Source organism: Vespula vulgaris, chromosome 7, assembly GCF_905475345.1.
Source record: "Vespula vulgaris chromosome 7, iyVesVulg1.1, whole genome shotgun sequence".
NCBI classification, from domain to species: Eukaryota; Metazoa; Arthropoda; class Insecta; order Hymenoptera; family Vespidae; genus Vespula; species Vespula vulgaris.
The window spans coordinates 4,951,036-4,964,019 of record NC_066592.1 but is presented as its reverse complement, the minus strand read 5'-3'; the positions used below and the strand labels follow the sequence as shown (position 1 = coordinate 4,964,019).

At 28.0% G+C, this 12,984-nt stretch overlaps 3 protein-coding genes across 6 annotated transcripts; 2 read left to right on the top strand and 1 right to left on the bottom strand.

Moving 5' to 3' along the window:
• The first annotated feature begins 103 nt into the window (after positions 1-103).
• LOC127065102 (metabotropic glutamate receptor-like protein R) lies at positions 104-3,961 on the top strand. 4 transcript variants are annotated; one of them, XM_050997012.1, is made up of 5 exons: positions 104-2,894; positions 2,991-3,048; positions 3,145-3,432; positions 3,529-3,640; positions 3,824-3,961. In XM_050997012.1, exons 1-4 carry the CDS (start codon positions 2,223-2,225, stop codon positions 3,621-3,623), a joined length of 1,113 nt encoding a protein of 370 aa, XP_050852969.1. In that variant the 5' UTR covers positions 104-2,222; the 3' UTR covers positions 3,624-3,640; positions 3,824-3,961. The 4 variants fall into 4 exon arrangements, with proteins under 4 accessions (XP_050852969.1, XP_050852967.1, XP_050852968.1 ...); XM_050997010.1 differs by having other exon boundaries at positions 3,145-3,640; XM_050997011.1 differs by lacking the exon at positions 3,824-3,961 and having other exon boundaries at positions 3,529-3,762.
• Positions 3,962-4,272: 311 nt separating this feature from the next.
• LOC127065095 (CXXC-type zinc finger protein 1) lies at positions 4,273-6,404 on the bottom strand. Its single transcript, XM_050996994.1, has 5 exons — positions 6,155-6,404; positions 5,954-6,075; positions 5,784-5,874; positions 4,919-5,716; positions 4,273-4,831 (listed from the first exon to the last, which is right to left on the bottom strand). The coding sequence occupies exons 1-5, from the start codon at positions 6,182-6,184 to the stop codon at positions 4,313-4,315; spliced, it is 1,560 nt and encodes a 519-aa protein (XP_050852951.1). The 5' UTR covers positions 6,185-6,404; the 3' UTR covers positions 4,273-4,312.
• Positions 6,405-6,425: 21 nt separating this feature from the next.
• LOC127065094 (phosphatidylserine lipase ABHD16A) lies at positions 6,426-9,828 on the top strand. The gene is made up of 12 exons (XM_050996993.1): positions 6,426-6,502; positions 6,628-6,865; positions 6,933-6,986; positions 7,370-7,680; positions 7,776-7,918; positions 8,030-8,144; positions 8,226-8,361; positions 8,637-8,801; positions 8,865-8,989; positions 9,092-9,288; positions 9,372-9,523; positions 9,669-9,828. Exons 2-12 carry the CDS (start codon positions 6,776-6,778, stop codon positions 9,768-9,770), a joined length of 1,590 nt encoding a protein of 529 aa, XP_050852950.1. The 5' UTR covers positions 6,426-6,502; positions 6,628-6,775; the 3' UTR covers positions 9,771-9,828.
• The last annotated feature ends 3,156 nt before the right edge of the window (positions 9,829-12,984 follow it).

Below are 12,984 nucleotides of genomic sequence, written 5' to 3'. Positions count from 1 at the left end.
ACAAAAAAAAAAGAAAAGAAAAGAAAAAAAGAAGAAGTCGTGCTCATACTCGACATTTAATTTATAAACTGTGTACGAAAAAATAGAAAACTATCAACAGAAATACATATACAGACATACATACATACACATAAAACAGAACAGACAGATAAACATACAAAAGAAAGGAACTCAAGCATTTTCCATTTATAAAAGAAAAGTTCTAAGTTATGCGAGTAAGTGTTCTTGTAGAAAGGTCAAAACGGAGAATGCGTGTGATTTCACGGATACGTCAAAAATAATAATAATAATAATATAATATTAATAATATTAATAGAATAATACTAATAATTACACAATAATAAAAAAGAAAAAACAACAAAAAATACAATTCGCAAGCAAACGAAACGAATAAAGAAAATGCCACACGACATTTACTCTCATCTCCTGCCATATATATATATATATATATATATATATACATATATATATATATATGTGTATATATATATATATGTATATATTATACACATACACATGTACATGTACAATCTTCTTGCCACTACGCTCCATTTCATTTAATCTAAATTTACATTCGTCTATTCGACAATTCTTGGTAGATTAGATATATACATAAAAAAAGAAAAAGTACTACAGAATTGATGATTTCGTTTCTTCGAATTCTTTTATGATCAAAATTTTGTTATACATATTTTTTTTTAATCATTTAACATCCATTAAAATCATGAGGAAATTTACAAAAAAGAATATAACTATATTCATATTTTTTTTAGTTTTTTCTATAATATACTTTTTTCCATTTATATGTAACTGATACGTAACTGATATCTCATATCGTATATCAAAAGTAATGAGAAACAGTGGCTAAAAGGTACAAATGGTGATGCAAAATTCTTGATAAATTTCATTCGTGTGACCAAATTTTGTCTATTAAAAAAGAAAAAAGAACATAAAACGTACCTAAAATATTCTTTATTTCAAATTTATTACATTTCTTACACTTTTCAGTGATGCATTAATTACGGTTCATTTTTGTCTAAAAATTAACTGACGAGTCTACATCGGTCATTTTTCTTATCATTAAGACCGTGTAAATATCTATGTTATCATTAATTAACACATTGTTGAATACGATCACGAATATAATCGTTTCTATACATGCATATAATTTATGTAATTATTAAAGTATAAAATTATATGTTTTTATTACAGTATTGTTTATTGTATTAGATAGTGTTTGCCTACTTTTGATATATTACAAATTTTTCTGAATTTTTTTATATTTTAATAAAATTTTAACTTAATTATGAACATAGCCGGTGAAATTACTAATTGCATATAATAACTGATCAACAATGTGTTAAGATTAACTATAAATTAATCTTACTAGATTATTTATTTTAATTAAATTAATATTAACTGAAAAGTTAATATTATATATATATATATATATATATATATATATATTTTAGTAAGACTCTTTATTTGTAATGGTTTGAACGTATAAGATATTACAAGTTGGAAAAATTATTTCGATTATTGAAAGCAAGATAATATTTTGAGTCGTCACGAAGGACAATTTTCAGTTAAAAGTGATCTACGAGTTCGTAATAACGGCACATACGAATTTCTAGAAATAATCGAATTTCCTTCTAGATTCTCGGTATATTTTTATTTATATCAATTTTGATTGTATATTTTTAATCTATATTGTTTTTAACGTATTAAAGAGATACGCGTGAAAAAATAAAAAAAAATGGAGGAGGAAAGTGAGTATTAGGCCAGGTATAATTTCATTTTTTGCAATCTTTGTCTTTATCCTTTTAATAAGCAAAATTTATGATTTCTAATATGTACAAAAGAAACGCGTAACATTATTTTATTTTGATTTTGTAGAAGTAAGTTTAAATAATAATTCTAACTGTACAATCCTTTCCTTATCGAGTGGACTTAACAACGTATACGAATCTTTGAACAAGAAATATGAAACTTCTCTGACCAAATTAGTTTGCAATAATCAAAAACAAAAAAAGGGAAAGTCATATTTTAGCGATGATTTAGATAGCACTAAATATTTGTGGGAAGATATCAGTAAAGAAAATATCAAATGTAATGCCGAGGAACGAAATAATCGTCTTACAGATTCCAATTGTATAAAAAATACAAATACAACGGACTTTGTTGAAAATAAAAACGTTCCTTTACGAGTTTTAATAAGGCAGATGTTGGACGAAGCCTTTGGAAAACCTTGTAACGTAACCAACGTTAATGAAGATAGAATAGATTTGCAAAATACAAATGATAATAAAATCAATTCTAAGCGGTCATCATTAATGTTAATGAGAGAAGATAGTATAGACTCGAAAAATAAAACGAATAATTCTTCGTCGTCTAACGAGACGTCCTTGGATTGTGTAAAATACATAGATAATAAGTTAATCTCTATAGAAGAAGAATCAGTGAATTTTTCATCTAATCATAATACTATTGAATACACGGGAATGTATTTAAGTAGATTATTGAAATTTGAACGGAAATCCACTGAACGAATTAAAAACAACGATATTGCGTCGTTGGAAGACGATAATGATAATTCTACAAATAACGCTAAATTTAATAAGGATTTTTTACGCTCTTCGGTTTTACATGATATAGACGAAAATGAGGAAAAAGAATGTGATGATTCTTTGCACTGTATGGATTTCATGAAAACTAAGTTACCAGTAAATCGAGAAATTAATATCGAAAATAAATTTGTAACTAAAATTCAAAGTATAATAAATTCTTCAAATAATTTAAATTTCAATAGTAGCGAGGAAAAAACTACAGATTTTTTTAATATTTCGAATAACGAAAACACTGTAGAAAAGAAAGAAATGTTTCATAAAAGATCAGTAAGTTCTACATTATTGTTCATTATTGTTTTTTCATATTTTCATTAAGTACATATATTTGATGTTTATATAATAAATTATTATTTCATTTGATAGAACTTATCAAAAAGGAAGGAAACGAAAGAAATCTCTTTGACTGATGATAATTCTATTGGTATGTATATTTATTATGATAAGTTGTTTCAAAAAATCTTAAAAATCAATACATAATTAGACCTGAAAAATGAATAAAAACAATAAAATTTCTTAGATATTGATCAGTCTACGAAGAATAAGTCGAAATTTACCAGTAAAATAACTATAAACTTGCAAAAATCTTACAAAAGACAACGTCAATCTATTACGTTGTTTCAAATAAAATTGTCTAAACGTACACCTAAATTATCTATGAATACGAGTAATAAATCGACTAAAACTATTATTCCTCACAATAACGTAGTATTAGAAAAAAAACAAATTAAACATACAAATATTTCTTCTACGAACGTATCTAACATAAAGAAAACTACAAAGATCCCGAAAGTTCAACAGAATCGAGGTAATCATTTTATTAATATTTCGTCCTCATTTCTAAGTAAATGTATTTTTTGTAAATTTTTTCAAACTCTTCAAAAAAGTATTTTTGTTTTGTCAGCAAAGTTATTTAAATCGCGTGAAATTAATAAAAAAAAACAGATGTTGATACCACAATTAATACTCACACCTGCCAGTCCTGAGAATAGGGATTAGTTATGGATCTATCTTTGGTAGGAAATACTTTTTTATCATATTCTGTATTACTAAGAACTAGCTTGTAAATCTTTATAAATTATATATATTGTTTTCTTTTCTTTTAAATAATTTTTTACAAAGAAAAAATGTATCAAAACATGTTCATGCAGATGAACCTATTTTGAATAGATATTTATATTAATTGATTTTAATTTCAGTAAAAATTTGCAATTTAGTTGCAAGTTAAAATTAATGATTGTTTTTATTACAAAAAAAATATATAATTATCAAAATAATTGAATTATTCAGAAGATATAAATTATCGTTACTATAATAAATTAAACAGTGAATTGATTATATATCCATTATTTAATTACTTATAACTTGTATAAAGTTTATTCTATATTCAAGTATATATGTAAATTTTAATAAACATTTTACAATTTTCATACGATTTTTATATATTGTTTTTGGTAAAGTTGTTATACTAATGGAAGACAGAACCTTTAAGTTATTATTCATATTTTTATCAATAATATGTTATATACATATGAATAAATATGATCGTAAAATTGAATTATATTATAAGCATATTTTAATTATAGAGAAATTTAATTCTGTAACTATTATGAATTCAATATGATGAGAAAAATAGTATTTACGCGAATAAAACTGACTTAAATTCATATTTATATGTTACAATGAAACTATGCTTCTTGTTCTATTGATTTTTTTTGGTGTAAATTATATCTACGTTGTAGTTCTTCTTCCATTGCTTCCAGCTGTTCTCTACTTTGTTCTTGAGTCATTTGTTCCATTAATTCGTGATTATAAGTAGAATGTAACATCAAAGCCAATACTCCAGCTCTAGTGGCCATATTTGATCTAATTTGTCTTTCTTGTTCGACGAGTTCATCAATTTTTAACCATTGTCTTACTCTTTCCATATCTATTTCTGCACGACGTAGTTTTTCCCAAACATAATGTTTAACACAACTCTTCTTTGGAGCGCGACAGAATTCACCAGTTGCATCAAATACATTAGTAACCAACGGACATCCGCAAACTTCAGTTTCGCTGATTTTTGGATCTTTACAATGTTCGGGACAAAGTACACGTAATCTTTTGCAATAAGTTCTATTCACAGGATTATAAAAATCACAAAACATTACTTGTCCTTCGATACGTGTTTTAAAAATGGAGCCAAATGATGCTTGTGATTCATACTATAAATTAAACAACAATATTAGTAAAACATTATAACATATACAATAGTGATATTTTAGAATATATTTATATTATATAAGAATTACTTTATTAAAACATTTTTCCATATGTTTAATAGCTGTCCTCGAATGTATCTCATGTCCACAAGTAATACAATACATGCTCATTTCAGTATCATCATTATCATCAACCTCTGTTTGTGGATCTATAGATGCATGTTTAGCACGTTCTATTATTCTGTCTAATTCTGCATGTCTTTTATCTAATTCTTGAAGTATTCTTCTAACATCATGTTGCTGTTTCCTAACTGATTCTAAAGCACGTCTGTTATTCTGTTCAGCAATACATGGTGTTAATGACCACTCTTGTATACGTTGTGGCAATACTTGATAAATTCTGTTTGTAGCAAGCTTTAATCCACATTCATCTGAACAATATTTACTACCTGGACGTGATTGTTTTGTACAAGCAGGTCCATAGCATTGTCGTGGTGCTTCTAAATATTCTATTCTTTCATTACTTGAATCCCTTCTACGCTTTTTATTGAACTTTGAAGCTTTGGTGAAACTTTTTGATGGCTTCAGTGGATCACCCAGTACTCTGCAAGTTCTTTGTATACATCTAAGTTTTAATCGTACAGAAGGACCAAATTTTTTTAAATGTCTACAAGCATCACATTTTCCACAATTTTCTGTACGAAGACAACCTGTACATTCTCCACATCGTTTAGACGATTTTTTAACTAATGTTGGATCCCAAGGTGCATCATATTCATATCTATGAGCACGTTCTTTTTCCTTATATTTTTTATGTTTTCGATCTTCTTGATCTGTTTTACGTGGTTTGTATCGTGTAATCAATGTTGGATCTTCCTCTTTACAACGCTATAGAAATATATTTTAGTTATAAAAAGAATCATATATAATATACTCAAAGTTTATCAAGACTTACAATACAGAAAAACTGTTTAATATGTTTAGCATCTTTCTCAGTTATATTTATACAATCACCATGATACCATTCTTCACATGCATCACAACCACTTAAACAAATAACAATAATTGTAATTATACAAGTTATACAAAATTTGATAGACATTTTATACTTTTATAATAACTTACATCATAAAACGGGAGCTATCAGAACTTCTGCATATACAATATGCTTGTCCATCTTGCTTTAATAAAGTAGCTATTTTACTTTTTCTTTCTGGCAGCATGAACTGCTTTGCAATTTCTTCTTTCTGTTAGATTAACGTGATAGGAATAACATAAATTAACACATTAATTATAATAATTACAATTTCTTACATATGTACTTACAGATAAACTATTTTGCCTCTTTTCTCCCATGATTAGTTATTATATACAGTACAAATAAGTAAAGACAATTTTCAGCAAATTCTCAATATTTGCTCTAACAGGATTAACAAAATTATACAAATATATTATCCTTAACCATTTTTTATTAAAATCTCATATCGATATAAAAAAGACTTATCAAGACTTATATTTTCTTTTATTCACTATGGTTCATGGGCTTTGGCTCGAATCGTATATGATATCAGTAACGAATGCGGAAAAAGTAGGAACTAAAAGGACTACCTTCGATTTATTGTCCTTTCTTTCGATTTATCGTATCGATATATATTTTTGTCGATATATATGTAGGTAAGGATATTTAATCAAATAAAATAATCATATTGCACGTTATTAAAAAAAGTATTAAAAAATAATATAAATACATAAAAATAATGACAAATTGGAGTAATATTATTTGATCAAATTCTTTATAGGCGGCATAGTACTTTTGATCTACTGTGCATGCTCGTGTACTGTGCTTATGCAGCAGTTCTATGTGACAGTTTCTCTTGGTTTCTTTAATTGTAATTCCGAAGAGTGAGTTGTTGAAGTTTATGTGATAACTATAAAAGCAAATAAAATATGTCGTTAATGAAAATATTGTTTTACTACACTTTTGGGCCACGTCTTTTTAAAATTTACGAAGTCACGACAACTGGACGACTTATTGATGTAACTATCGTATATATATTTTGTTTACTTGTATATTTTTGGAGGTTATGATCATTTTAATTTGCAGAAATCATATGAACCAAAAGTATTAGAACGATGGAGTGATCGGGTAATAATTTCGGTAAGGTTTTAATAAAGAATTTTATGATAATAATTCTTATCAGATTGTGTATGCTCATTCGTACTAAGTTATTCAAATATCAAAAAATTTAATTTGTTATGTGTATACTTATTGTTTTATTATTAATTTACATTACATTCTTTATAATATTATCTCTTCAATTATACTTAAATACTAACTGTAATAAATATAAAAAGAAATGTTTCTAACATTCGAATTTATGTAAATTATTATTTTATTTTTTCTTATTTCGTTGCTATAAAATTTAAGTTAAGTATAAGTACTTTTTAATAGAAATATATATAATATTTTTTGTTTCAAATATGCTATACATGATTTGTAAACATTAAATACTGATATAAATTTATAATTTGATTTTTCAGTTTAGTGCAGTATGGTCTATAAGTTCTTATGCCTTTATGTCTGCTGCTATATTTATGTATCTGCATAGCTATTCTGTGATGGATATAACATATCATATAAGTAAATTTGCAGCCAGTGCAGGTATAATTTTAATTGCTTCACTAGCAGCACGTGGTTGCTCCAGAGCTAATAATGCAAACTATTCAAAATTCTTAAAAACATTAAGGAATTGTCATACAAATTATAATATAACAACAAAACAAGAGTTATGCAAATATGATTTTGAATTTTGTTCTTGGCCTGTAGAATTTGCAGTTACTACCTTACAAGGGTAATGTATTTTAAAAAGCAAAATATATATCTATTAATAAGCAATAATAACAATAATGATTTTAATATCATGTATAATATCATGTTTTTTATTAGAGAAAAGAACAGAAAAAAGTTAAGACTAGAAGAAATAAAATCTAATAATGGAATAAGAGTAGCCTTGTCTTGCATTATAGCATATACTTTTGCTATCAAATTAATTTATCCTGGTAGTATTTCTGTTATTAATTGGGCATTACGTAAGTTAAAACTTTTTATATTAACTGAATATTAATATTATTAATTGATATATTAACTTTTATATTATATTAAATGCTTATATTTTGAATAATTAGATATTTGTATTATAGATTCAGTGTTATTGAAAGGTAGAATAGATTTGATAAAACAGGGAGGAGAAAGATTTAAATTGGTAACTTGTGATGGAAATGTAATTGATACAATGTTTATTGATCAGAGGAAAAAGTAATATAAATCTGTTTTCTCTGTAGATACAAAAGTAGAGGTAAAGGTATGGTGATACCATGTAAATATTATTTTTTATAGAACCACTAATGGTGACATACTTGTCATCACATGCGAAGGAAATTGTGGGTTTTATGAAACTGGTATTATATCAACCCCATTAAACAAAGGCTATTCAGTTTTAGGATGGAATCATCCAGGTTTTGGTGGCAGTACTGTAAGTATTCTGCTTGCAAATGAGTGAGCTAGATGAGTATTGTAGTAAATACACTCCGTTGAGAAGAATTGCTATTACTCATATGTTATTTTGTTATTACTAATGTAAAACTTAATGTATTTTACATTAACAATATTTTAGCTCTTTGTACATGTAAAGATAAATATCTTAAAATTAGAATATATTTTATACATAGTTGTAGTAATGGCAAGACTTCTTCTTCGGCCAACCTATTCATATATGACTAACAGTAAGACATCAAACTGACTACAAAGGGTGAACCGCATCCAGTACAAGAGGAAAATGCTATTGATTGTATAATGCAATTTGCAAAACATCAATTAATGTTTCCTGAGAGAAAAATAATACTTTATGGATGGAGTATCGGTGGATATACAGCCACTTGGGCTGCTATGAATTATCCATCTATTCATAGCTTGGTAATGATAATTATTATAATTTAAGTAATATTAAACTTATTACAACAATCACTTTTATTATAGATACTAGATGCTACATTTGATGACATACTTCCATTAGCCATTATGACAATGCCTTTATTGAAAGGAATAGTGCAACATGTTATCAGATTACATTTTAATTTAAATATAGCAGAACAATTAAATAGGTATGATGCTAAATATTTATTATGTCATAATTTCATATTCATTTATATTACTCATTATTATTATGAATATTAGTATTGTAAATAATTAATATATAAATCAAGGTATGATGGGACAGTATTGTTAATAAGAAGAACGAATGATGAAATTGTCTGTAGTCCTGCTAATATTTTATCTGGAAATCGTGGTAACATGTTGCTTACAAAGCTATTATTAAGACGTTATCCATATCTATTCTCAGAAGATTCTGATTCATTAGGTGTTTTAAATAAATTTCTTTCTGCGAATGTTGATACAAGAAGTAAGTCAAATATAAATAATAGCAAAAGACATAATTAATTTCTCAAAATATATAGTTATATAAAACAAATATTTTTTTTCCAGGATTGATAGTAGAGGCACTTGAAATTAACGAAAAACATTGTTCCGAATTAATAACAATGGAGAATCCAGAAAATAATGAGAAAATATCTTACCCTTGTAATCTTGGTCAGGATTGTGATATAAAAACCAAACAACAACTCACTATCTTCTTGGTAATACACACACACAAACACTCTATATATATATGCATCATCACCATCATCATCATCATTATTATTATTATTATTATAAATTGAAAACATCAAAAATAGACCACAACAAAATATTTTATAATATTCTAATTTTTACATTTTATAGGCAACTGTGTATATGAAGGATCAACCATCATCACATTGCACTCCCTTATCCGTAGAGCTTTTCCAACCTGGATGGGATCCGGCGTCAGCAATTTCTATGTAATAAACTCTGTAACTTTATACTTATGCCATAAGAAATTAAAAGTATAATTCTTATCTGATATTATTCAAAACTTTTACAAGATATAACTTATTTAATTTTAAGTTCTAAAAATAAGTATTATTTATTACTGAAGAATATTAATTCTGTTTCTTAAAACTGTTAATCATCCCTGGCTTTATAATGGTTTACGCCAACGATGAGTAAAAGTATAATTTTTAATTAATTTTGATGAAGAAGGTAACAATTTAAAGATAAAGGTTTAAGCAAGGACATGGTCAAATGATATTTCTGACATTTCTCGACATTTTTCGTTGAAAATAAGTTTCGTACAGTGACGCCCCTTGAAATTTGCAATGAAAGATAAACTCATATTTCCACTATTGAAACACATATAAAAATCTGAATAATATGTGTTTTATTTCCATGAAATAGATCATTATTTGATTGTTTGTAAACTGTGCGTAAATTGATACTCAAATTTTCTGACACATTCCAAACGCAAAGAAACGCGTTTTGCCAAGCACATGTGAGAAAGCCACAGTAATTTATTGAGGTATTTTAATGCACTTTCGACTGATGAATCTCCAGTAAAAATATGCAAATGAAGACTTCGTCATCCATACTAATTGATCTTAACTATAAGTTTCATAATTATTTAAACAACCTTTCATGAGCAGGAAGTAAAGTAATTTAATATTAAAGCAATAATATTTGTAATGCTTAATCATTACAAAGATCGTAAAGCGCGAGAAACTAAAATAATTATAATTTAAAATTTGAATACTTTGAAATTTTGATATCGAGTCATATCTACGTGTAATATCAACACATACAAGTATTTAAATAACTTTGACAACTACCGAGTTAGTTTTCTTTTATATTCCGTCGAGTACACATCGAAGCTCCATATTTCTAAAAGCGAGTTTATAAATTAATATTATCGATAATTTTACAATTATTTAAACAAATTTTAATTAACAAGGAGTACAACAGATTAATATTTCAACGATAATACATTCCATAATGCATTAAAAAGATCATAATGCTCCAGAAATTAAAAATAATTTCTACTTAAAGATACAATACAATGAAATCTTGATTTCGGATAACATAAACAAGTAATATCAACACATACGAATATTTTAATAACTTTGACGACTACCGAGTTAGTTTCCCTACCCATTCCGACGAATAGATATCAGTTCTCATAGGACGCGTTCTCCACAAGTAATAACGAAGAAATAAAGGAAGTATATTATAATATCATACTTTTTTTCACTATTCTATACAAATTATTTTATTCAAAAATTAAATTGAGAATTGATGACACAGGGGTAACTAAATAGGACCCTTCACCGACTTTGACAATTACACGTTCCGTCTATTTTAAAATTTCGACGAGTACACAACACAGTTCTCGCAGCATGCGTTTTCCGTGAGTAGTAATAAAGAGTCAATGTAAGTATATAATTATATCACTCATACTTTTAATATTTTATACAATTTATATTGTATAAGAACGAAATGGTGTAGTGGGAATATTGTCCCACACGTGACGACAATATAAGAAGAACGATTTTGGAAGTGGATTCAATCTTGCTTCGAATTGCCACGAGTTCACATAATAGCCCTCGCAGAACCCGTTTTCCGTAAGTAGTAACAAACAGCTAATGTAAGTAAATAATTATATCACTAATTCTTTCAATATTCTATACGATATATTTTGCTTTAGAATTAAATGGTGTGATGGAGATAATCTCCTACTCCTGACGTCTGTATAATGGAACCGACTAACAGTCAATGGTTCAATCTTGGCACAAATTACAATGAGTACTCATCGTAATAGTAGCAGTACGCACCCTCCGTAAATAATAGTTAATGTAAGTATATTAGTCGATCACTCATTCATTCAATAATCTATATGATTTGTATCGTTTCAGAATGAAATGGTGTGGTGGAGTGAAGTGATATAAGGCGGCTGACTTTGACAGTGAGTCCATTCTTGCCACGAGTTACCACCATTCACATCGGAATACTCGCAATACGCACGGTCCGCAAAGAAAAGAGGATAGTTAATGTAAGTACAACAGTCGATCTCTCATTCATTCAATAATCTATACGATTTATTTTGTTTTAGAATTAAACCTTGAAAAATTAATGATATAATGGCAGTATAATACAATGTTCTATCTAACGTTTCGGGTGGAAACCTTGGGAGGGGCCAAAAGATGTGGGCCTTCGGGCGGGTTACTGTCTCCATAACCATTTCCTTTACATTTCCCCTCCTAATACTATTTTGCTTCATCGTGACAAAACATCATTATATCATCGTGGAACCTCCCCTACACGCATCCATAACAAAATCGAATCTGTGACTCTCTTTGATTACTTTGATGAGAGGAGTTAAAAATTTTCACAGGATGCCATAGGAGCGAGTATTAACGAAGATTTCACGCAACTACAATGTTGTATCACTCATATTTTCCACATTCTACTATTTCTTTCGTTTTAGATTTAGACTATGCCTTTTCGGAGGACGTTGACAGTCTATCTCCACGGGGGGCCATAGGAATTTTCATAGGACGCCATAGGAGCGAGAATTTACCAAGGTTTTAGGTAAGTACAACGTTAACGAGTATTAACGAACAATTAAATCAAATATACAATAGATTATTGATTTTAGACATAACTGCGAAGTGGGGATACTCGGCTTCGAGAGACGACAACAAAGTGGGGTCTTCGCCCGACTTTGACAGTTACTAGTTTAGTTGTGTTTCGGACTTCGACGAGAGAACTTAGAAATTTTCACGGAATGCCATAGGAGCGAGAATTAACAAAGAGTTTACGCACGTATATTTTCTATCACTCGTATTTTCAAAATTCTGTACTATTTTTTTTGTTTTAAATTTCGACGAGGCACTTTCGGAGGACGTTGACGGATTATCTCCATGGTGGGCCATAGAAATTTTCATAGGACGCCATAGGAGCGAGAATTTACCAAGGTTTTACGCAAGTACAACGTTAACGAGTATTAACGAAGAATTAAATCAAATATACAATAGATTATTGGTTTTAGACATAACTGCGAAGTGGGGATACTCGGCTTCGAGAGACGACAACAAAGTGGGGTCTTCGCCCGACTTTGACAGTTACTAGTTTAGTTGTGTTTCGGACTTCGACGAGAGAACTTAGAAATTTTCACGGAATGCCATAG